Source organism: Aquarana catesbeiana, linkage group LG05 (assembly GCF_042186555.1).
Source record: "Aquarana catesbeiana isolate 2022-GZ linkage group LG05, ASM4218655v1, whole genome shotgun sequence".
Classification (NCBI taxonomy): Eukaryota; Metazoa; Chordata; class Amphibia; order Anura; family Ranidae; genus Aquarana; species Aquarana catesbeiana.
The window spans coordinates 169322116-169349151 of NC_133328.1; the positions used below are offsets into that span (position 1 = coordinate 169322116).

General features: G+C 42.4%; 1 protein-coding gene across 2 annotated transcripts in view; it reads left to right on the forward strand.

The window, feature by feature from the left end:
* NEK11 (NIMA related kinase 11) overlaps positions 1-27036 on the forward strand; it is a 505456-nt gene that overhangs the window by 139978 nt on the left and 338442 nt on the right. For both annotated transcript variants that reach the window (XM_073630337.1, XM_073630339.1), the window contains exon 4: positions 24655-24773. In XM_073630337.1, coding sequence (XP_073486438.1) covers positions 24655-24773 — 119 coding nt within the window. The remainder of the gene's footprint in view (positions 1-24654; positions 24774-27036) is intronic.

Here is a 27036-nt window from a genome sequence, read left to right on the forward strand (position 1 = left end):
TGACATCTCCTGTGCAATGGTTTTCAGACTGGCTGCCCCACATAGATGTACACTCACCCTGGATGTTGACCAACTATCACTAGTATGGTGTAATAGACAAATGAAAGAATAAATTGTAGCGCTAGAAACACACAAAAAATGTTGATAGTAAATAAAGTTCGAAATGCATATAGACGTAATGTCCCAGGGAAAAACAGATATGTGATCCAAAGGAACAAAAAAGTCCACAATAAAAAAAGGGGGGTAATCCGTATGTCAATCCTGTCCGCTTCTAAACCTTCAACTGGTATAACATCAATTTGAGCGAGTAGATAGAATACGCTTACCAGAGAAGTTATACCAGTTGAAGGTTTAGAAGTGGACAGGATTGACATACGGATTACCCCCCTTTTTTTATTGTGGACTTTTTTGTTCCTTTGGATCACATATCTGTTTTTCCCTGGGACATTACGTCTATATGCATTTCGAACTTTATTTACTATCAACATTTTTTGTGTGTTTCTAGCGCTACAATTTATTCTTTCATTTGTCTTTTTCCCCTTTTGTCATATGGTTTTGTAGCAGCTGTTTTTATTTCTTTTGGGTAGCGCATTAATCATCCCCTTCTATGGTGTAATAGGCATGTGGGGATACCCATAGGGAGCCTGTTGAAATGGCGTCTCTTGCAAGAGTGCACCTCATAAATATAGATGGAAATGACAAAGGAAAACCTTCATTGCGCAATGCTGTAAAACCAGGTTTATTGAATACACAGAATAAGAAAAATCAAACAGCGCAAACAACAAAATCAAAAAACTAAAGACAGCAGCTGAAATACTGAGGGTCAAATGATCAAATCCCTAAAAAAGTCTATGTAAAAGGCAGTACAGCTCAAAAATAAAAAGACATACTAAAAAATAAAATAGAATGGAACTATAGTAGAGTATAAAAAACAGTCCATGTTCTTCATGATGAGACAAAAGAAGATTAGCATATAATTGATAGAAATCTAGTGACTTAGGTGATGTTCACAGAAAAAATGGTGACTGATGTGACAACCTCCACCACCGACAGTACAGGCCGCTCACCTCAACAGATGGACCCCTGAGTGAATCAGTCAGGTGTAAACAGCAGTTCCGAAACCACGTGACCCTGATCGTGACGTCACCCGCGTCTTGCATGTTGATCTCCGTGGACACTTATTTTTAGCCATCCATCCCTTGCACTGGGGTACAGTGCGTTATTTGTAAGTGCACGTTTTAATTCCTTTAATAAACACATGTTTAGCATACAGAGAGCACTAGATCTCCTTGACTTCTATTATATGTATCCATCGTGCCTAGTGTTGATGGTGAACACTCTATGAGCTAGCAAGATATCGGCATTACATCTGTTACTAGTGTGTGTGATCCTGCTGACATTATCCCTAGAGGGAACTGCTGTTTAAACCTGAATGATTCACTCAGGGGTCCATCTGTTGAGGTGAGCGGCCTGTACTGTCGGTGATAGAGGTTGTCACATCAGTCACCATTTTTTCTGTGAACATCACCTAAGTCACTGGATTTCTACTGATTTCTACCGATTATATGCTGATCTTCTTTTGCCTCATCATCATTTATACATCATTTATACTCTACTATAGTTTCATTTTATTTTATTTTTTAGTATGTCTTATTGAATACACAGATGAAAATAGTTCCACTCACATTTAAAAGTGCCTTATAGTCCTGGCACCCGGCATGTGTAGCAGGTAAATGTTAAGGGTAATTGGCCCTGATAAGGAAAGCCATCGTTTGCGGCGTTCTGCTCGATTCCCAGGTAGTTTCGTATGGGCAGAAGAGACGCGATGTAACCTTCGACATTTCGGCCTATCAAAAAGCCATGCGTGTTCTGCAATTTTTGTATGCGTGTTCTGCATGTTTTACATGAATTTGATCAACCCTAAGCGCAGCAAACTGTTTTTACATTGTTGCTGTATTGTCTCCCTTTATATTGTAAAGCGCTGCACAAACTGTTGTCGCTCTATACATCCTTAATATAACAATATAAAAGGCAGTACAGCGCTAACAAAATAAAAACTAACAAAAACAATCGTGATAAAAATTATCACCAAAAAATATTAAAATGGAGAATAAAAAACAGTCATTAGAGTCCTTATTGGAGCAAGATGATTGCAAGAGCACTAGCAGATATCCATTTATGAGAGTGAAGAGTTAAACATGTATGGTGACTTCTGTGACACCCTCCACCAACAAATGGAATGGCCCCTCACCTCATGCGATGGACCCCTGAATCAATCAGTCAGGTCAAAGACAGCATTCCCATATGGATAATAAGGTCAGCAAGCTCACTCAGCATGTGCAGTGGGATAACGGTGTAAGTAATTAAACATGGATTCCTCATCGACTCTACTGTTGTATTCTGGATACTATTGTATTAAAAGCAGCTTGAATATCAGCTGGGGAGCTAGTGCAGCTAATTTCAGCTGCTATTATTAGAAATTGTTGTTGTGCTGGTTGATTTCCCTCTTTACAGCTCTATACATCCTGTATAATAATAAAAAAAATCTTTTTATTTTTTTTAAAGTAGCAAGGTCTTGGACCTCCAAAGGCCTAATGGTGATCTCCAGAGTCAGGGATAACTTACATCCGTCTTTGTAGAATGGGTTACAAGACATGGTGGGTGTGATGCAAGATGGAGTGATGGGCGCCAGACACTTTTTGAATGCAAAAGAGATTTATTGTCTCTTAACAGAACTGTGGGAGAGTGGGTTAGGGCCAGGACACTCTTAAGCAGATGCAATGATAATTGGCAGGCTCTGAGACTTCTATAGGTAGACAGCTATACAGTGGAAGGCCTCCAGTCGGATACCACTTCTGTATAGGTAGGACCGCTGTCTCCTATGGCAACAAATCTTGTAACAATCACTAATGGTATTGTACTTAACTATTGGTGACACAGAATAGTTCTCCTCGCACTCTACAGTCTCTCACTGTAGTCTTTTACTCATTGAGCTCCCAGTCTCTCACTAGACTTTCGGACCCAATCGCCACTGGATCCCCTGAGTTCTTCCACTTCCATAACTCGGTATCTTCCTCAAGTATCACCCCCGCTTCCCTGCTGGGTCCCTGGCTTGGCAATCACAGATACTCTGCAATCATCACCCCTGCTGACCCGCTAGGTCCCTGGCTTGGCACTCACCGATGCTCCTCAAGCGTCACCTTTGCTGTCCCGCTGGGTCCCTGGCTTGGCACTTGCTGAAGCTTTCCCACTTCTTCACCATCTCTGGCTGGTGAGAAGACTACTCTGGTACTGGCTCCAGCTTACTGGTCTCCGGGAGCAAGGTGGATGGTCCCTTAGTGGCGACAGCTTCCCCTCTACCTCCGATTCCGGCCTAGCAGCCCGGGGCAGCATAACAGACGTCCACCCAGACAGCCATCCAGATGGCACAGAACATCGATCACCTTACTCCATCCAAATAAATATGCTCTCCCAGCAGGCCAAGGGGCTTAAAGAAACCCCTAGCAACAGAAGAGAGAAGGTGTAGCAAGTCCAGAACTAGAGAGGAATCAGTAGATCTACTAACAATTAACCAGGGCAACTACTGCCTGGCAAACTTTCACTAGCAACCCTGCCTAAACACCAGGGTGCTACACAGTACCAATCAAAACAGAGGTCCTTATGCAGTGGTGTACCTAACACATCTGGCACCCAAGACATTGTTCATTTGGTCATTTTTTTTTTTGTAGTGCCCCCCCCCCCCAAAAAAAATGGGGTAGGCAGCAGTATGCCACACCAAATTGTGGGTGTGCTCAAATTGCATCAACACTGTGAGGGGCTTAAAGGGGCGTATGAGCTGCTTGTTTGCCATGCGCAGCTGCTCCAGAATCTGTCTGCTCCAGTTTTGATAGGTTACCCCAAGGGCTCATTCAGATGGGTGCCGAGACACATCCTTCATGCTGTGCCTGCATCCACCTCAAAGCTGCACACTGGCAGCCCATAGAAGTGGGTGCACAGATCCAAATGCAGACACTCTGCATTCGGATTCATACACCCATTGTCAAATTTTTCCATAGTACACATCCCTCTCATGAGGCACAGATGCATATGCCCCATGTGAAAAGGCCTAATTGTCATTTGGGTCAGATAGCAGGAAAATGAGATGTCAGGTGTAAATCTATCACATAACCTGTCTCTCTGCTTCTGAATTTGGCATTATTTGCGAAAATTGAGAAATATCCCCATGTACCTTCTGAACTCACTGACTCCAGGCTCACCTTCTAGGGCTCAGGCAGATGCTCTCTCAGTCCAGGCTTTAGGTCAAGGATCTTTCTCCCTGAATCTGGCAGGTCCTTCAGGCACCCTTTTTCCTACTCCAGGGCCTCCACACCCTCTTTTAGTCCAGGGCTTTTAGTGTACCTATCACTGCCCAAGCTATCACAGTGGATGTTGTTCATCCCTGTTGATAGCAATAAAGTTGAATATAAAAAAGAATAAAAAACAAATGTAAATAAAATAAATAATACAATTTTAAAAATGTAAACGGCTCCTGTCCCCCTGTGCTTACACATAATTGGAAATGTGCAGGTAGGTCCGGCATGCATATGTAAACATTGATTGCACCACACATGAGAGGTATCACCACAAACGTCAGAGCTCATGTTTAACTCTAAACTGGTAATCTGTAAAGGCGTTTAAAGCGTCACCTATGGAGAATTTAGTTACCGTAGTTTGATGCCATTTCACAAGCGTGCAAAATGACATGATTGGTGTCTATTTACTCTGTGTAACGTCATATTTTATATTTCACCAAAAATTGGGTATTATATTGTGCTTGTGTGCACTAAAATGCATTTAAGTGTATTTTTTTACAGAAAATTTGCATTTGATAAACGGCTGCACAGATGTTATGTGATATAAAAAGTTGCAACAGCCACTATACATGCAAAACATATCAGTTAACTTTTTAAACCCTCCTATTCTTTACACCAAGGAAGCGGCCATCTTGGCCTTTGTTTGATCTGCAGTTGCCATGGTGTTGCACATGTGATCAGGTATGACACCAGCCATTTGACGGCTTGGCAGTTCAGTTGAGAAAATAAGTGACTGTGACAATTATCATTCACGACATGCCTGGTATGTAATTTTGTGAAACTGTTAAATCAGTTTAGTTCCACTTTAAGCACAGTCACCTGATGACAAGGATAACATCATCAACTCTGTGTAAGCTCTGACAGCATCCGACATGGAGCTTACAGTGGTGTTAACTCCTGGAGCAATGAGGAATGTGAGTATTAACAATCAGAATGTTCCTTTATTGAACAAGGGCATGGTACAGAGTAAAATTATGGACAATATCAAGAGGTACATTATACACTGACAGTTCTAAAGAAAGTAAAATACACATCAGGTGAACCGATAAACGAATAGTTCTAACACCATGGGTAAACCACAAATGGAGAATAACCATCAATAAAAGGAAGGAAAATAAAACACCAATCCCATTGCCCAATCAAGACCCAACAGAAACAATGAAAAGGTGAAACAACCACTCCAGTACTAAAGGCAAAGCACAAGAAAGGAAGTGTCCTGCCTAAGCCGTCCATGGCTGCCACACCTTGTTGAATTTCTTGGGGCAATTCCTATTAATGTAGGTTAACTTATATAGAGGAAGAGCAGCATTAATTGTTTTTTCTCATGAACCTACGGAGGGAGGGGAATGGGCATTCCATCTAATGCCACGTACACAAGATCGGACATCTCGTCGGAAAAAGATATGACGGCTTTTCCGACTTGATTCCGCTCAAGTTTGCCTTGCTTACACACGGTCATGCAAAAGTTCGCTGAACTTGCGACAAGAATGCGGTGACGTACAACACTACGACGAGGCGAGAAAATTAACTTCAATGCTTCTGAGCATGCGTTGAATTGTTTCCGAACATGCGTAGGAATTTTGCACGTCAGAATTGCTACAGACAATCGTATTTTCAGATAGGAACTTTTCCTGACCGAAAAATTAAGAACATGCTCTCAATCTTTTCTGGCTGGAATTCGGCCAGCAAAAGTCCGATGGAGCATACACGCGGTTGCACTTTCTGATGAAAAACTCTCATCGGTCTTTTACGGGCTGAAATTCTGATCGTGTGTACGCGGCATAAGAATAATTTCCTGTTTGGCATAATGTAGGAGGTATGCTAGCAGTAGCTTAGTACACCTAGGCCGCTGCTCATCATCCTGAATTCCCAACAGAACCATCTTCGGTGAGAACGGAAGAGTCAACTGGAGGTGACCTTTAATGAGTTTCACTATCTCCTCCCAATACTGAGCAATTCTCAGGCAGCTCCAGAAAAAGGAATGTGAGTATTAAGTAGGATAGGTGGTGGGCTAGCAAGAGACTTTGTTACTTCACCCTGGATAGGTAAAGTGACAAAGTCTTAATAGGGCAAATGTGGCTGTGAAGTGAGAATGAATACATGGAAACACATTGCAACCAGACATGTATATTTCAAATGCCGCGTACACACGATTGGAATTTCCGACAACAAATGTTCGATGGGAGCTTGTTGTCGAAAATTCCAACCGTGTGTAGGCTGTATTGGACATTTGTTGTCGGAATTTCTGACAACAAAAATTTGAGAGCTGGTTCTCAAATTTTCCGACAACAAAATCCGTTTTCGTAAATTTCCGATCGTGTGTACACAATTCCAATGCACAAAATTCCACGCATGCTCAGAATCAAGCAGAAGAGCCGCACTGGCTATTGAACTTCATTTTTCTCAGCTCGTCGTACGTGTTGTTGTACGTCACCGCGTTCTTGATGTTAGGAATTTCCGAAAACATTTGTGCAACCGTGTGTATGCAAGACAAGTTTGAGCCAACATCCGTCGGAAATAAATCCAGGATTTTGTTGCCAGAATGTCCGATCGTGTGTACGCGACAATACATATCTGTGATGCTAATATTTTTACAAATCCAGATCACAAGTTAAAATAAAACTGATTGAGTAACAAGTGCCTACAGGTGCAGAGGCAGTTAACATGTAACGTGACCTTCCTGAAGCAGATAACAATTAGTATAGGATATTGCTTGTTCTTAAACAGCTTAATATGGTGGCTAATCAGTCTGCACTTGGGTAGCCAAACTAAAAGATTATTGATATTTTAAATACAGAACATGGTATTGGAATATTGACTGTAAAAGCAGCAACAGGTTTATCTCGGCATTTACACCAGCTGGGAATTGGCTGAAAATGTAAAAGTAGACCAATCGACTTTTCATCAAACTTTGAAGTTCTGTGTTTATCACGGTTCTTCATCACCCACACACAGTGCCTAGTAAACAAATGAACGTGTCAAAATCAGATCAGATTGGATGAGAACAAATAATCTATTAAATGAGGTTTGTTGCATGGATAACAAAGATTAATCACACTACATGTCAGGTTGACCCTAGTTTCTGGCTTTTTGTGAGCCTTGACTAACATCACAATTGTTTTATAGTAATCTGTAGATTTATAGCTAACCACTTCAGCCCCAGAAGGATTTGCCCCCTTAATGACCAGGTTATTTTTTGGCATACGGCACTGCGTTGCTTTAACTGACAATTGCGCGGTCGTGCGACACTGTACCCAAACAAAATTTGGGTACAGTCCTTTTTTTTCCCACAAATGTAGCTTTCTTTTGGTGGTATTTGATCACCTCTGCAGTTTTTATTTTTTGCGCTGTAAACAAACAAGGAGCGACAATTTTGAAAAAATGTTATTTTTTTATTTTTTGCTATAATATATATCCAAAAAAATATATAAAAAAGCTAATTTATTCATCAGTTTAGGCTCATATATATTCTTCTACATATTTTTGGTAAAAAAATCGCAATAAGTGTATATTAATTGGTTTGCGCAAAAGTTATCACATCTACAAACTATGGGATAGATTTAGGGACTTTTATTTATTTTTTATTGTTTTTACTAGTAATGGCGTCGATCTGCGATTTTTAGCGGGACTGCGACATTGCAGCGGAAAAATCTGCCCCTAAGTGACACTTTTTGGGGACCAGTGACATTATTACATTGATCAGTGCTATAAAAATGCACTGATCAATGTAAAAATGACACTGGCAGGGAAGGAGTTAACTTTAGGGGGCGATCAAGAGGTTAAGTGTGTTCCCTCCGTTTGTGTTCTAACTGTAGCGGGATGGGCTCACTGGGACATGACAGAGATCACTGTTCCCGATCACTGTCTCCTGGCAGAATGGGGATCCGCTTGTTTACCCTGGCAGATCCCTGTTCTGCCTCTGTACTAGGCGATCGCGGGTCGCCGGCGAACACAGAGTCTGTCAGAACCGCAGTGTGCACACTGTGGGAGTGAGAGCACGCCGCTGGCGGTGCGCGCCTGGCCGCAACTGCGCCTGCCATACAGGTACCGCGATTTGTGCCGGAGAGCTGACCAGCCGCCGTATAATGACGACAGCGGGTTGTCAAGTGGTTAAAATAGAAGCATGGGTTTCCTTTTTCAGCTCCATCCTATTCCTTGTGAGCTGCTAACACACAAAAATCTTTCCAGCCCTCTGAGAAGTGCACCCTTTCTGTTAAAATTAAGGTAAACCCCCCCCCGGTGGCGCGGCACTGAGACAGCACCCCTCCCCCCCAGCGGGCAGTCTGCCACTCACCCACTTGTGTGGCGGGGCTGTGGTGTCCTCTCCTCTCCTGGACTGTGGGCAGCGGCGAATCCGGTGTCCTCTCCTCAAGCTTCCTCCACCGTGTGTCTCCTCCTCCGCCAAAGCGCTAGGCATCTAGTAGGATCGCCTGACGCTTTGGCCAATTGGGAAACAGGTCTCACAACCTGCCTCCCAATTGGCGGGGAGGAACTGTAGTGTGAAAATAGTGAAAATTACTTTGCTATAGTCACACAACAGGGTGGGATCGGAGTGCAATGCTCTGTGCTCCGAGCCCACCCTTTTTTGAAGCCTATTAGAGCCTCTGGCTCTAATCAGGTGCTTCAAAAAAACACCCACTCTGCATTGGAATCCTTAGTCCGGTGCCCTGATATGTAGATCAGGGGGCCGGACTCATAGATAGGGGAGGCGGCGCCCGTACGCCCTCTATGGGTGGGCCGTCACTGACAGCCTCTATCTGCACACTGTGTTGCTGCCTATTATGCTGCAGTTCTGACCCATGAAGTTCCCAGATAAAAAAGGTTGTGCAGCATAGCAGTTTGCAGATAAAGGCTGTCTGTAAGAGAATCGACCGGAGCTGCGTGCTGTGTGAGAGGCGGAGAGGAGCTGTGCTGCCTGTGCCCACACCGTGTGCAGTATGGGGATGTGAGAAGGAACCTAACAGGCACAGCTTCCATGGTGGTTGAGAGGCACAACTGAAATCTTGAGGAGGGGGCACAGACCAACCCCCCCCCCCCCCAACAACTTCCCCTAGACCCAGCCATGTCTAAACCACTTCTGTATTTTCTTGTATGCACAGTGCCTGACCTAGTTTATTGTTTAGTTGTGTGCCTGTACAATAGATGTGACCACATCTCCCAGTGAAGGAGGGACAGAAAGGGGGGGGGGGGCGGATTGCTGAAGTTGTAACCACACCCTCTAAACTTTCAAACAGCAAATCGACCGTTACAGGGACCTACATGATAGATTAAAGAGGAACTGCAGTCTTCTCGCATAATTTTTAATAAAAATATATTTGCCATTTGAAGCTTCCCTTCAACCACTTTGCATATATGCTGTTATTCTGTACTTGCCAAATATGATGCAGAAATCTCCCTCCACTGAGTCTGGCTGCATCCATTTTAACTGTGGGCAGCTGAAGCTGCAGTCTGTTCACTTCCTGGATTTACACAGACACACAGAGGCACACCTCCAGCTCTGCAGCTCTCATTGGCCCTCTTATGACTCACCCCCCCTCCCTTCCTGGCAAACTCTTACGAGAGTTAGAGAGAGAGCTGCACATGATGTCATAAGCCTAGGCTTTTTACCAGACAAGAAAAAGAAAGTGGGCTGTATAAGGTATTTACTGCCCAAAAGTTAAAACAACAAGGTCAGAAGATTTAAAAGATGAAAAGATGACTGAAGTTCCGCTTTAAGTGCCCCTGCTGGAAAAAAAAAAAGGAGAGAGGAAAGAAAGAACAGCCGATTCATGATTATGGTAATATCTATACATTATGTAGCCTATTCTATACAATTACAGCAACACTCATTTCCTATAAATTGCCTTCTCTGTCTCTTGAAATTTAAAGCCAACCAGTGAAGGCATTCTGTTGGCTACTAATCATATCTAGTAAACACAGCAATTGTCAGAAAGTTCACAATTTTACCTTGCCTTTCAATAACCTGTCACTTTACATCTATTGTATGCAGAGCAGTCATCCGACTTTTGATAAAATAAATATCAATGCTGATAATTATACAGAAGAATAGTGTATACATGAGAAGTCAACTTCATATTTCTGTAGCACCATTCCATTGTTAGCCCTCAGGTGAACCGCCACCCTGCTAATCCATGCGCCTGTCCCTAATCTACATGCAGGACTTTGGACTAATGGAATCCATTGCGTTTCTTTTTTTTTTTTTTTTTTAGAACCACATGATTAGAGCTTGAGGCTCTAATTGGCTTAAAAAAAATGGTGGGCTCAGGGGCGCGGAGCACTGCCCCCCGAGCCCACCCAGTTGTGTGACAATAGCAAATTTATATTCGCTGTTGTCTTCCTGATTCTCCTCCTGGCCAATCAGGAAGCAGATCCCCAGACCCTTCACCCGATTGGCTGAGAGGAGAAGCCATTCTATTGGCCACCAAGGAGGAGGAGGGAGGAGATGCAGGAGAAGCCACCGAAGGAGGAAGCTAGATGGGGTAAGTGCGGGGCTGGTGACCGTCCGACGGGGGGGGAGTGGCCACCACTGCCGCTAACACTGACCATGGCTTTCCAGCTACCTGAATAATATGGGTTATATCACATATACTGATATTCAGTTTAAATGTGCATGAATTTTGCACAGGTCTCATTTTGCACAGGTTTCCAGCATGCTGTATAGCCAAGCTTTACTGGTTGCTAACATGCTGGTGGCCTCAGGGGCCACCAACATCCTAGAAACCAATGAATTTGTTCAGCCAAGCTTAATTGATTACTTGGCTACCTTGGGGTGGCCGGTGTCCTTGCAACCAAATAGTGTTGTGTAGCTCAATGTTTCTCAACCTTTTACGACGAAGTACCACTGCGAGTCTAAAAAAATTTCCTAAGTACTCCTGTCCCGAGAAAGTGATGGGCACTGATAGGCGGCACTGATGAGGCTGCACTGATAGGCGGCACTGATAGCAGGCACTGAGGCTGCACTAATAGGCGGCACTGATAGGAGACACTGATAGGCTGCACTGATAGAAGGCATTGATAGGGGGCACTGATAGGCTGCACTGATAGAAGGCGCTGATAGGCTGCACTGATAGGAGGCACTTACAGGCGGCACTGATGAGGCTGCACTGAGAGGCACCACTGATTAGGCTGCACTGATAGGCTGCACTGGTAGGCGGCACTCATGAGGCTGCACTGATGAGGCTACACTGATAGGCGGCACTGATGAGGCTGCACTGAGAGGCGGCACTGATAGGAGGCACTGATAGGCCACACTGATAGGAGGCACCAATAGGCTGCACTGATAGGAGGCACTGATGGCTGCACTGATAGGAGGCACTGATGGTTGCAATGTTAGGAGGCACTGATTGGAGGCACTGATGGCTGCACTGATATGAGGCACTGATGGCTGCACTGATATGAGGCACTGATAGGAGGCACTGATGGCTGCACTAATTGGATGCACTGATGGCTGCACTGGTAAGAGGCACTGATGGCTGCACTGATTGGAGGCACTGATAGGAGGCACTGGTGGCTGCACTGACAGGAGGCACTGATGGCTGCACTAATAGGCTGCACTGATGAAGGCACTGATGGCTGCACTGATAGGGGGTACTGATGGCTGCACTGATAGGGGGCACTGATGGAGGCACTGATAGGCTGCACTGATAGGAATCACTGCTGGCTGCACTGATTGGAGGCACTGATAGGAGGCACTGGTGGCTGCACTGACAGGAGGCACTGATGGCTGCACTAATAGGCTGCACTGATGAAGGCACTGATGGTTGCACTGATAGGGGGTACTGATGGCTGCACTGATAGGGGGCACTGATGGAGGCACTGATAGGCTGCACTGATAGGAATCACTGCTGGAGGCACCGATGGCTGCACTGATGGAGGCACTGATGGCTGCACTGATATGAGGCACTGTTGGCTGCACTGATAAGAGGCACTGTTGACTGCACTGATATGCGGCACTGATGGCTGCACTGATAGAAGCACTGATAGGCTGCATTGATAGGGGGCACTGACAGGCTGCACTGATAGGAGGCACTGATGGAGGCAGTGATGGCTGCACTGATGGAGTCCCTGATAGGAGGCACTGATGGATGCACTGATAGAGGCACTGATAGGGGGCACTGATAGGCTGCACTGATAGGAATCACTGCTGGAGGCACCAATGGCTGCACTGATGGAGGCACTGATGGCTGCACTGATATGAGGCACTGATGGCTGCACTGATAAGAGGCACTGATGGCTGCACTGATATGAGGCACTGAGGGCTGCACTGATGGAGGCACTGATAGGCTGCACTGATAGGGGGCACTGATAGGCTGCACTGATAGGAGGCACTGATGGAGGCAGTGATGGCTGCACTGATGGAGTCCCTGATAGGAGGCACTGATGGATGCACTGATAGAGGCACTGATGGCTGCACTGATATGAGGCACTGATGGCTTCACTGATAGGAGGCACTGATGGCTGCACTAATATGAGGCACTGATAGGAGGCACTGATGGCTGCACTGATGGAGGCACTGATAGGAGGCACTGATAGGAGGCACAGATGGAGGCACAGATGGCTGCATTGATAGGAGGCACTGATAGGGTGTACTGATGGCTGCACTGATAGGGGACACTGATGGAGGCACTGATAGGCTGCACTGATAGGGGGCACTGATAGGCTGCACTGATGGAGGCTCTGATAGGAGGCAGTGATGGCTGCACTGATGGAGGCACTGATAGGAGGCACTGATGGCTGCACTAATATGAGGCACTGATATGAGGCACTGATAGGCTGCACTAATAGGGGCACTGATAGACTGCACTAATGGCTGCACTGATAGGAGGTGCTGATGGAGGCAGTGATGGCTGCACAGATGGAGGCCCTGATAGGAGGCACTGATGGCTGCACTGATAGAGGCACTGATAGGAGACACTGATGGCTGCACTGATATGAGGCACTGATAGGAGGCACTGATGGCTGCACCAGTAGGAGGCACTGATGGCTGCACTGATAGGAGGCACTGATGGCTGCACTAATATGTGGCACTGATAAGAGGCACTGATGGCTGCACTGATGGAGGCACTGATAGGCTGCACTGATAGGAGGCGCTGATAGAGGCAGTGATGGCTGCACTGATGGAGGCACTGATAGGAGGCACTGATGGCTGCACTGATGGAGGCACTGATAGGCTGCACTAATAGGCTGCACTAATGGCTGCACTGATAGGAGGTGCTGATAGAGGCAGTGATGGCTGCACTGATGGAGGCACTGATGGCTGCACTGATATGAGGCACTGATGGCTGCACTGATAGGAGGCACTGATGGCTGCACTGATAGGAGGCACTGATGGCTGCACTGATGGAGGCACTGATGGCTGCACTGATGGAGGCACTAATAGGAGGCACTGATGGCTGGGCATGCTGGCATGTGTAGTTCCTGAGCAGGCAGGACTCACCTTTTTTTCAGGGAGCCATAGCAAGCATCTACACACATGGCAGGCAGGACATCTGAGGTGGCTGGAGAGGGGGAGGAGCCGGGAGATGGGAGGACATGGGGCCACCCCTGGACAGTTAGCCCTGGTCGGGGAAACATCTTCCGGGCAGCTCAATCCATTGACAGGACCCCTAGCAGCTGCCGCTGACCTGATACCCCCCACCTACTCCGCACACAAGGTGGACTGCTTCCCCATTGGTAGCACAGTCCCACACAACAGGCTACAGCAAGCCGCCGGGGACTGTGTGTGTGCGGAAAACAGGACTTGGGGGACAGAGAACTCTGCATACCCCCTGCCCGTGGTGTACATACCCCAGGGTTGAGAAACCCAGGTGTAGCTAAGCATCATTGGTTGCTAAGGTGTCAGCAGCCTTGGGCTGCCAGTGTCCTAGCAACCAACAACATGGGAGGGACAGGTACCTCACTTCCAAAGCAAATTACTCCTAAATGACTTTGCTTTTATTTATTTGCCAGTTTCTTTATCTCTGAAAAGGCGGTATTTTTTTGTTCTTTTGATTTATTTGTCATAGCCTTTGAAATATAATGTATAGTGTTACAATCAAGGACTACCTGAATTTGTTACTGTTTTCTTATGAGTGTCTCTGTTACATACACTATATTGCCAAAAGTATTGGAACCTGCCTTTACACGCACATGAACTTTAATGGCATACAGTCTTAGTTCGGAGGGTTCAATATTGAGTTGGCCCACCTTTTGCAGCTATAACAGCTTCAACTCTTCTGGGAAGGTTGTCCACATGGTTTAGGAGTGTGTCTATAGGAATGTTTGACCATTCTTCCAGAAGAGCATTTGTGAGGTCAGGCACTGATGTTGGATGAGAAGGCCTGGCTCACAGTCTCTGCTCTAATTCATCCCAAAGGTGTTCTATCGGGTTGAGGTCAGGACTCTGTGCAGGCCAGTCAAGTTCCTCCACCCCAAACTCGCTCATCCATGTCTTTATGGACCTTGCTTTGTGCACTGGTGGGCCATCCCCAAACTGTTCCCACAAAGTTGTAAGCATGAAATTGTCCAAAATGTCTTGGTATGCTGACATCTTAAGAGTTCCCTTCACTGGAACTAATGGGTCAAGCCCAACCCCTTAAAAACAACCCCACACCATAATTCCCCCTCCACCAAATGATTTGGACCAGTTCTCAAAGCAGGGTTCATAAAGACACGGATGAGCGAGTTTGGGGTGGAGGAACTTGACTGGCATGCACAGAGTCCTGACCTCAACCCGATAGAACACCTTTGGGATGAATTAGAGCGGAGACTGTAGGTCAGGCCTTCTGGTCCACATTAATGCCTGACCTCACAAATGTGCCTCTGGAAGAATGGTGAAACATTCCCATAGACACACTCCTAAACCTTGTGGACAGCCTTCCCAGAAGAGTTGAAGCTGTAAAGGGTGGGCCAACTCAATATTGAACCTTACAGACTAATGCCCCGTACACACGGTCGGATTTTCCGACGGAAAATGTGTGATAGGACCTTGTTGTCGGAAATTCTGACCGTGTGTAGGCTCCATCACACATTTTCCATCGGATTTTCTGACACACAAAGTTTGAGAGCAGGATATAAAATTTTCCGACAACAAAATCCGTTGTCGGAAATTCCGATCGCGTGTACACAAATCCGACGGACAAAGTGCCACGCATGCTCAGAATAAATAAAGAGATGAAAGCTATTGGCCACTGCCCCGTTTATAGTCCCGACTTACGTGTTTTACGTCACCGTGCTCAGAACGATCGGATTTTCCGACAACTTTGTGCGACCGTGTGTATGCAAGACAAGTTTGAGCCAACATCCGTCGGAAAAAATCCATGGATTTTGTTGTCGGAATGTCCGAACAAAGTCCGACTGTGTGTACGGGGCATAAGACTGGGATGCCATTAAAGTTCATGTGCGTGTAAAGGCAGGCGTCCCAATACTTTTGGTAATAGATTGTAGTTAGGTTGAACAAAAGACAAAAGTCCATCTAGTTCAACTCGAAAAATAATAGTATATAATAATATTTTATATATAAATAATATACTAATGGAAAAAATAAATACATAGAAAACTTCCATATCCTTATTATTTATTACATGTACATTTTTCATCCATTAAGTTTATTAATTTTTACACATTTGTACAAATCCACACATTTTTGAAAAAGATTGCAAGTTACAACACAAAACATTCTCTCATTATCTGCAAATCTTGGTAAGCAGCAAACTAGCCATCCATGTTCTGGAGTTCTCACACATCCCTATCACCATCACTATTATTAGTCAAGCTATCTGCAGGTACGGTTCTAATTTTTATTAAACATTTTAAATAAAATGAAAAAAAAAAATTATACAAGCACATAAAAACATATTTGCATAGGAACTGATTTTTTTGTGATAGTTGTCAAATGGCAACCTTTATTGTAATATAAATAGCTATTTTCAATGTATGAATTCAGTTTATAGGACATGAACACAACTGTACTTCCATGACAGCTGGAATGAAGAATCTTGTCTTGAAAATCAGCCTTTGCATGTCAGTTTTGTCATTTATTTTTCTGTATGAGGATCGTTTCTATACCTCGCTGTCCATGAATCATGTTTAAAAATGATAAATAGATTCTGAATTATCAGACTGAAAACAGGATTGGATTGTTGAGATGTAAAACACCATATCTATATTGCAGTCTTGCTTATATACTGTATACAATATGTTTACACAAACATTGGTTAATACTCAAATATTACTTTCAGGATCCAAAATTGCATCATGTAGAATTGAAATAAAATGTGGAATCTCACCCATGTGTGATATATTCAGCTTTGCAGGTTAGCAGCTTTGCCCCTTCCAATCAAAAATACTTTCTTCTAAAACAGAATAATAACTCATCTTGTATTCTACAATTAGTGAAGCACCAGGCGATGGGAGACAGCCCAATTTTTTTGATGAGAAGCAGTGACATAGAAACAAGCCATGAAGCCAGGATCATATACCTAGGGGCACAGAAATCCCTAAGGGCCCCTAATTCATAATTTTCCCATTATAAAACCAAGGTATCAGTAAGTATATGGACTATAAACTGAAGAACTTATGAATAAATGGTTGTGGAACGAATCATCTGAGTTTCCATTATTTCTTATGGGGAAATTCACTTTGATGTAAGAGTTTAAGAGTGCTTTGGATTACAAGCATGTTTCCAAAACAAATTATGCTCGCAATCCAAAGTATTACTGTACTGTATATTCATATTATAATTTTTTTTATACATAGAATTTTTTTTTTATGTAGCTTTTATTTCACATTAATATTTGAGTCAAGATCTTGTGATTTTTGTGTATTTTTTTTATACATGGATTTTTTTTTATATGTGGAATTTTTTATTTTATTTTTTTTTTTACATATGGAATTCTTTATGTAGCTTTTATTTCACATTATTATTTGAGTCGAGATCTTGTGATTTTTGGCAAACATGATTTTTTAATATATTTTATGATTGATATGAAATATTATTTGGATATCCATTTGTTATTACGCCACAATGGCACATTGAAGGGTTTCTCACTCATCTTATCTATTCATATAAGATTCATATACTTTCTACTATTCATGTATATACAGTATTTGAATTCTAGCAACCATGAAGGGAGATGCTTTGGTCCCTGAAACGTGTTATCTGTCTGGAGTTTAGCTTTAATTTTTATACTTTTGTATTATAGTCTAGCCATGCTGCACAGCTGAGTTAAAATGGCATGGACGTGTGAGCTTGGTGTATTGTGATAAGGGCCACTAGGGCGAGTTTGCCCTTAGGCCTAAAGCTCCCCTGCCAGACCTCAAAGGCATTTTAGATTTTTACATTTTTATACCAATATCATATCCTCCAATTCAGGGCTAGGCATCCTCGGCCCTTCAGCTGTTTTGAAACTACAAGTCCCATGAGACATTGCAAGACCCTAACAATCACAGGCATGACTCCTAGAGGCAGAGGCATGATGGGATTTGTAGTTTCACCACAGCTGGAGGGCCAAGGTTGCCTACCCCTGCATTCCTGAGCAAATTCACTTGCTGCTCTGCTCTTTGGTAAACCTACTTTGAAATAATAAATACCTGATGATATACTTTGTAGTACTGTGCTTTGTAGATTCTCACATAACTGGAGGAGTTTTGTAGAATCAGAATTTCCTTTCTTACCAAGCCTTGAAGATTTTAGCTACTGGTGGTAAACTTAAAAAGCATTTTTATTGAAGGGCTTAATTAAAAGATAAAATCGTACTTTGAATTTAGGATGATATTTGGAGTCCAGGTGATATGAAAATATGTACAAGTCTACCATATTAACTCTTTATATTTTATTTTAGCAAAAAGTACTGTTATATTCTGTCTTTATTTTTCAATATTAAAAAAATATTATAGTAATTTAATATATTTATATTACAGATATTTGAATATAATTAAAAATAGAACTACTCTGATTGTAGTTCTTAAAAAAATCCAAATTTATTGCAGTTAACAATATGTGCTAAAGTTGTCTTTATTGCTGTTTGTGTTGAAAAGTCACAAAATGGGAAGAGATGAGAAAGGTCTTTCTATGAAGATCCAGACAGCATTAGAAACCTAAAAGAAATGAAAAATTGCAAGAAACCATTCACACCTTAGCATTCAATTGTAGTGTGTTAATGCACTCACGGTAATTTGCATTATGGCATGTGTTAATGTGAGCTGTGCAAATAAATGCATGCCATAGGAATGGGCTGCCAATGCGTAGCATTGGGAATTGGGCTGCCAATGCACTGCAACAGATGCAAAAATGTGCACAACCCTTTTATAACAACACAGCGCACCACAGAAAAGCACGATGAAGGACGATGCTTTGTCCCCTGAAACATCTTATTTGCCTAGAGTTCGGCTTTAATTTGTATACTTTTGTATAGTCTAGTTATGCTGCACAGTTCAGTTAAAATGTGTTGTTATGCATTGTGGAAAGGTGGAAAGGCCCTAACCCTTCCCCACTCTGTTCTAAAAAAAAAAAAAAGTTTTAATGGTATTGAGTTTGCATTTGACTTGTAAATGGATGAGTATGTTTTTTTGAAGAGAGTGAGTACATTTTCATATTCTTTTGACAGGTAAAAGTATATGTATAGTCCTGTGATATGCAATTAGCGGACCTCCAGCTGTTGCAAAACTAAGTCCCATCATGCCTCTGCCTCTGGGTGTCATGCTTGTGGCTGTCAGAGTCTTGCTATGCCTCATGGGACTTGTAGTTCGGCAACAGCTGGAGGTCCGCTAATTGCATATCCCTGGACTATAGTCTAAACCTTTTTTTTTGGGGGGGGGGGGGGTGAGGGGGGCTTAGGGAATGGTAGGGAAAGTAACCCCTTTCAGTTTGTACTTCTCTTCTAAAGTCCAGACAATTAAAAACACATAAATGGCCTCACACTATCCTTTTTACCTAATTTTCTATCAATAATAGAGTTTTCTTAGCTTCCCCTGCATGGCTCACCAATGTATAGTTGTTACTCCTTACATTCTCAGTGTCCTTAACATTAGTCCAAAAGGGGTACTAAAATTACAGTTAGAGACATTACACAACTTTAGTTGTAATTACTTTATTTATATTTTTTATTTTTATTTTATATTGTACTGTATCTGTTTCCTCTATTCACCTTTTCATCCTTCGTTTGATTGTCTTGTTGCAGTTAGTAGGGGACAGGTTCTTTGAACCGGTTCCTGAAGACTCTTACTCCTTCTTTCTACATATTGCTGGTTTAATTATCCTGTGTGAAACATGACAATGCATTGTGACTCTGTTAAATCCTTTATAAATATTTGTACAGTATACAATAAACAGATATATTAGATAATAGGGATTTGCAATGGTAGCCCTTAAACTAAATATAGAGATTCTTTTTGTGTACCATGCTTAAGATTATAAAAATGTTCCATCCAACAGTTTATGTTTATCATCTATATTTTATACCATTTTAGACTCTTTTTCATAATACATTTAAAAAAATATTAATATTAATAAATATTTAAAAAAGTCCTGTCAGTTTATTTTTCGTTGCCTGCTGCATGTTGGGGACATTTTGTTTCACTTCATGTCCCAGAGACACAACAGGAAGTAGGAGGAAACCCCTATAACATTATTTCCCACTTAGGCAGTCATCACCCGAAACTGGAGTTCCCATTGGAAGAACTGCCCTCACCTCTTTTTCTTCTGACACATCTAAACTGTTGGGTTCCTATTACTGTTGGGTTTGGCAACGTCATTGACTGGCCATGGATGTGCGTCTATGACGTACAGGCTGGACTGATTTCAGGTGGCTATATAATGGGAGGTAATTTCCTCCCAATCTCTGCGGACGGATGGCAGTGATTTTTTTTTGTTACAAACAGCCCTCTGGGTGAGTGTCTTATGCGTGATTGTTGGTTTCTGCTCAGGGCATTTTTTGATCTACCCTACATCTTAAGTTATATTGTCTTTACCATAGCGTTCATTTTTTTGACCGTTCGACTCTTTTGAATCCTCACTATGGATGTATGAGCCACTTGGCTCTTCCTGTTTGAGATGTATTCCTGATGACTGGGCTCTATGGGCAGTTTATTAGGGGGCGTGGCTGTGAGACGTGACGTGCAGCACTGTGTGCCACACTGAAGGAGAGGAGCATTGTTTACACGGAGGGACGGAGGACATCCAAGGGAGGGGTGAGATTGATAACCCTGCACCAGCACACCTCGGGTCCGCCGTGACCACTTGTTTTATTTGGATCCACTGGAATTACGTTTGATGTGATTTGCACTTTATTTGAGCTGTATTTTATCATTTTACATGTGAGTGTACTGATTGAAGATTGCAGTGATTTTAATAAATGTGTGATACTGGTTTACACTATTGGAGCACATATTATTTTTTTCATGTGGACCGGGTTGGAAACATTCACTGTGGAACAACGATTGATCCTACTACCTTGGTGTATGGTAGATAAGCGATTATTGCCTTGCATGAGAGTGCTGGCAAATTAAGTCGGTGAGTGTAGGTCTTGAGGGAGTGGAATCACTGCACACAAGAGGAGAGGTGGAGGAGACACAACATCACCTGTGCTTTATCAAGATTTATTACCACTTTATTCGGACACATTTTTCTCACGTGTGTGGTCACGTTTTATTGTGGACTGATTTATATTTTTGAAGTTAATTTGTATTTTGTATTTTTTATTTTTGGATATATTTTTTGCATGTACAGCATGATATGAAGTGGCAGGATAGGTTTTATCACTGGAAATGTATTGAGATATGTATTTCCTAAGATTACACTGCATGTAAGGTTTATACACATTAAGAGGGTCGCACCATCACTGTGTTGATCAATATTTGACCACTGATCTGGCTGGTACATTTACACCTATATACATTTTGTGTAGATTTGTTTATAGATTTCACCTTTGCATTAGTGTTCACATACACATGTGTAGAGGGTCACACCATCACTGTGTTTAATACACTTGATTTTTTGTTTGAAAGCGCCTCTTATTTTTTCCTAGATGTCTGTGGGAGGATTTGGGTAGTATACACAGTATATACAGTTTATTAGCTAATCAACTTCTGCAAGGTGAGGTTTCAGGATCCTGTGAATAAAATGATGAAAGTATCTATTGTTAATGCTCTTTCTATTTGAACTTTGATAACTGAAATGGTTAGACTACCATTGGTCTTATCTACTTTTTCAGTATCAAACTTCAGACCAAGCATTACCTGGCAAAATGAGATACTGGCCATCTTTGTGGTTTGGAATGTATCCCAGGTGTATCTGTCTGTGAGTTTGTGCAGTCACTGTTAGGTGAGTGTCTCTAAATGCAGTTAACGCCTTCCCGCCGACCGTACGCAGATGTGCGTACTCGGCTTTCCGGGGTTATACCGGGATGATGCCTGCAGCTGCCGGCGATCGGCTACCCGTGTATAACAACCGATGCGGCTAAAATTTGTTTATACCGGAGGAGCGGGAGGGGACATCCCCCCTCCCGCCGCCTCCTGCCGTTCTTACTGGGCCTCCCGTGCGATCGGGAGGCCCGGTGTCCAATCGGCTGCCTTCGGCGGCTGGGGGCAGGCTGGAACGAAGCTGTGGGCGGCTTCGTTCCAGCCTTCTCATTGTAAACGCAGAAGCGATGTCATGACGTCACTTCCCGTTTACTCGGCTGCCAATGGCGCCGGTTTTAAAAAAATATACAGTGTTCAGAATCGCCGTTTTCGGCGATCTGAATACTTTGAAGTGCAAAGGAGGGATCGGGGGTCTTTTAGACCCCCGATCCCTCCATAAAGAGTACCTGTCACCACCTATTACTGTCACAAGGGATGTTTACATTCCTTGTGACAGCAATAAAAGTAAAAAAAAAATTTTTTTTTAAACACAATTTATAAGTATAAAAATAAATAAAATAAATAAAAAAACATTTTTTTTAAAGCGCCCCCGTCCCCGCGAGCTCGCGCAGCGAAGAAAACGCATACGGAAGTCGCGCCCGCATATGTAAACGGTGTTCAAATCACACACGTGAGATATCGCGGTGATCGTCAGAGCGAGAGTAATAATTCTAGCCCTAGACCTCCTCTGTAACTCTAACCTGGTAACCGTAAAAAAATTTAAAGCGTCGCCTATGGAAATTCATAGGTACCGTAGTTTGTCGCCATTCCACAAGTGCGTGCAATTATAAAGGGTGACATGTTTGGTATCTATTTACTTGGCGTAACATCATCTTTCACATTATACAAAAAAATTGGGGTAACTTTACTGTTTGGATTTTTTAAAATTCATGAAAGTGTCCCTTTTCCAAAAATTTGCGTTTAAAACACTGCTGCACAAAGGGTATTTCATTATTTAGATGTCTAACTGAGTGCATATCTGTATGTCTCTAGGTCATCTGAGTGAACCAGTGTTTAGGGGGCTTTCCTGTTTATTTCACAGCCTATGCCACTGTCCTTTTCAATGTACTAGAAAAATTATAGTTGTGTATGGCTGTATATGTTTTTCTTTTGTAAGGGTACTAGGCCCTATACATCACCTAAGCTACAGACCTTTATTGAGTCTCTGCTTGTATCACTATTTTTTCTTTGTTAGTATCTACCCTTTACACCTCCACTTTTGGTGCATCGCGGTGCCCGGGTTATCGATGTCAATTCTCCAGTCAGTAATGTATCTTGCTTTGCCTTTGGCCTTTTGGCATCTAGTGGGGAATTCTCACGGCTTTGTATGTTGATGTACAGTATATTTTGCCCTTGTAGCAGTTCATATATGCTTGCACCTGTCTCTTGGTATCTACAAATGTATGTTTTGGATTATTTTCTACGTATTGCCTTTCCTGTATGTTTTTTCTTCTACAGATAAATATTCCTCTTGGATCAAACTCCTGAAAAAGCGGGTTTACCACAAAACATGTAGAGTGTGAGATCTAAACTGAGGTCATTTTTGACTGGAATGATATCTATATAAATGTCTAATCTCTATCAGAGGAATTAATGTCCTATTAGAATTGTCTGGTCGTCCTTCTTGTACTTTTGTATTATTACCCTCCCTCTTCTCTCCCTTTGTGGATGAACTTTTGTTATTAATTGACACAATAAACTTGTACATTTTTTATAAAACCTTTGTGAGTTCATACCGTACCATGAAAGTCCTGAATGCCTCAACTCAATTTGCTAAGCTTTATCTGAATTTAGAGGACGTAGGTACTCTATTTTACTGTCCATTTTTTTTGTAGCACTTACCTTCTATTTCCTATAACTTTCTGTCTCAGTGACAATGTTCACCAGGACAAACAGAGAAAATGAACCTTCCAGTCAACAATAAAACTTGACATAAGTTCTTATCCTTTCCTACTCCATCCGTAATAAAAAAAAAAAGAATATATATATATATATATATATATATATATATATATATATATATATATGAAACTTTATATACATTTTAATCTTGGTATAGATAAGGTCATACTGTAGTACTATGTAATTGAATTGTATATATTGTGCTGTATGGGAATTGTTCCTTTGTACTCCCCCCACACACAAGGAAAAAAGCCACTTGTCTCACTCTCTGTGACAATTGCCACTGAAGTTTTAATCTATCAATTTTTACATTATATCCATTATAAGTTTAAAAAGGTCATCTTGGAAAACACAATGAATAGTCCATATTGTGCTGTAGCCATTCTGGGGTAGGACAGCAGGGAACAAGAGAAAAGAACATTTTGCTGCCTGATTCCCCCAGTGCCCTGGATTCCCATCTACCATGTTACCATAGCAACAGTAGTTCCATACTACTAGAACCAGAACAGTGCTATGTTATTAAAGAAATTCATTTTTCTTTGAGTAATGCTCTTTTACCAGTGTGATAGAATGTTATCAGCATGGTGCCATGTTGCAGTAATGATGCAATGATTCTACAGTTAATGTATCCGTTTTGCTGGATTGCCCTGATCGGAAAATCCGAATCTGGAAACGTGCAGTACACATTGCATTTAATGTTTAGAGCTTACACAGGGCTATAGGATTCTTTCCTCACATTCATTTAACAGTTCTGGGTGCCAGAGCAACCAATCATAAAGCCCCAGCCCTGTCACATGGCAGGAAGAGGTGCAAGTCACAAGCCCTCTTTATCTGCAAATACCAGATATTTCATTTTACTGTTGGTGGCCCAACAGAGTGAAGGAAATGAAGGGAAGGAACACCTCGCCTTATGTACAGCTGTTTGAAGTGAACCTATTGCTTTTCCTTACATTTGCTTTAAAAACATATTTTAAAAAGCATGCTTGTTTTGCTACATGTTATTTGTTTATTCTTTGTTCTTCAGGGTGGAGACCTCGATTATAAGGTACAAGAATACAAGAAAAATGGTGATGTAATTCCTGAAAGTCAAGTGACAGAATGGTTGATCCAGTTACTGCTTGGTGTAAATTATATGCATGAAAGGTATTGCTATTTTTCATTATTATAAATAGAAAAAAAATGTAAATCTTATCACTATACCAAAAACAAAATGCTTACATGTGTAAAATACTAACTAGCCTACTTCAAAGCTTGTTTGACGCAACCACTAGAGATAAGTAAACAACTGCTAAGTTTCAGATTTGACCCAGATGCTGTTTTATATCTATTATCCATTATTTAAATATTTGAGTTTCATGCAAATGAGCATGAAAATTGCAATGACAACTAAAGGAGAAGTACAGTCAAAGCTGTGGACTAAATGTTTTGAACCAGTGCACAAAGCAAGGTCCATAAAGACACGGATGAGTGAGTTTGGGGTGGAGGAACTTGATTGGCCTGCACAGAGACCTGACCTCAACCCTTTAAAACACCTTTCGGATGAGCGGAGACTGTGAGCCCGGCCTTCTGCAAGGGGTGGGCCAACTCAATATTGAACCTTACGGACTAAGAATGGAATGCCATTAAAGTTCATGTGCTTGTAAAGGCACAATATAGTGTATATATACCAAACCAAAAGGTAGCAAATATAAGAAGTTCACAGCTTACATGCCTTTCGTGTGTTTGTAAAAAAAAAAATACATCTGATCTGAACCTCCTGCTTAGGAAATTATGGTAAAATACAAAAAAAGAACACAGTTAAACAACCCGTGTGGGTCTTTAACCGCTTGCCAATCGGCTCACGCTGATATACGTTGGCAGAAGGGCACGTACAGGCAGATTACCTTACCTGTACGCTGTCCTTTAAGAAGCGGTTTGTGGGCTCTCCGTGAATGTGATGGCGGGTCCCGATGTACGCGGAGATACCCGCGATCGTCTCACGGAGAGGAAGAACGGGGAAATGCTGATGTAAACAAGCATTTCCCTGTTCTGCCTAGTGACACTGACACTGATCACAGCTTTCTGTAATCGGGAGTGGTGATCAGTGTCATGTCACACATAGCCCATCCCCCCCACAGTTAGAATCACTCCCTAGGACACACTTAACCCCTACAGCGCCACCTAGTGGTTAACCCCTTCCTTGCCAGTCACATTTACACAGTAATCAATGAATTTCTAATTGCACTGATCGCTGTATCAATGTGAATGGTCCCAAAATAACGCCAGAGGTGTCCGATCTGTCCGTCATAATGTCGCAGTCACGATAAAAATCGATGATCGCTGCCATTACTAGTAAAAAAAAAATTATTAAAAAAATGCCATAAAACTATCCCCTATTTTGTAGACGCTATAACTTTTGCGCAAACCAATCAATAGACGCTTATTGCGATTTTTTTTTTTACCAAAAATATGTAGAAGAATACGTATCGGCCTAAACTGAGGAAAAAAAATTTTTTTATATATTCTTTGGGGATATTTATTATAGCAAAAAATAGTGCGTTTTTTCAAAATTGGCGCTATTTTTTTGTTTATAGCGCAAAAAATAAAAACCGCAGAGGTGATCAAATACCACCAAAAGAAAGCTCTATTTGTGGGGAAAAAAGGACGTCAACTTTGTTTGCGAGCCACGTCGTACGACCGCGCAATTGTCAGTTAAAGCGACGCAGTGCCGAATTGGAAAAAGTGCTCTGGTCTTTGGGCAGCCAAATGGTCCGGGGCTTAAGTGGTTAAACTGACCTAAATGATAACCCTGCTTATCTCTTCATACAATTGGTTTGATATTCTATACCAAATGATTGTAATCTGTGACTACCTAGTGCTTGATAACAGTGAAAGGATATGACATATGATTAAGCCCGGGTTCACACTATAGCGGGCTGCGGATCGCACAGGAGCGCTGTGCGTCCCTGTTCCCCGTTTCAGGGACGAATCAGGGCTGATTCTATGCCTGAATTCGGCCCTGAAACGGAGCCAAAGACGCACAGCGTTTTTGTGCAGTGCGCTCCGCAGCCGCCCCGGAGATATGTGAACCGGCTCCATAGGGAGCCAGTCACATTCTCCTACTATGCGAATTAGATGTCGGGTAACGCACATCTAATTCGCCTAGGTGTGAACCCGGGCTCAAGAAGGAATAGTGGGAGGAGGGTCTCATAAGAGAATCCTCATTAATTGGACAAAATTACATCCTCCTTCTAGGATATAGATTGGACAAAAAACCCTAACAACTAAACTGAAAGGATTGTAATGGTACCAAGAGTTAAAAAAAGTATCAAAATATTTATTACACAATTCAAATATTGAAACATAAAGTTGTACACATGTACCACAAACATATCATCAAAAAAGCAATGAGACGCTCTTCTTAGTG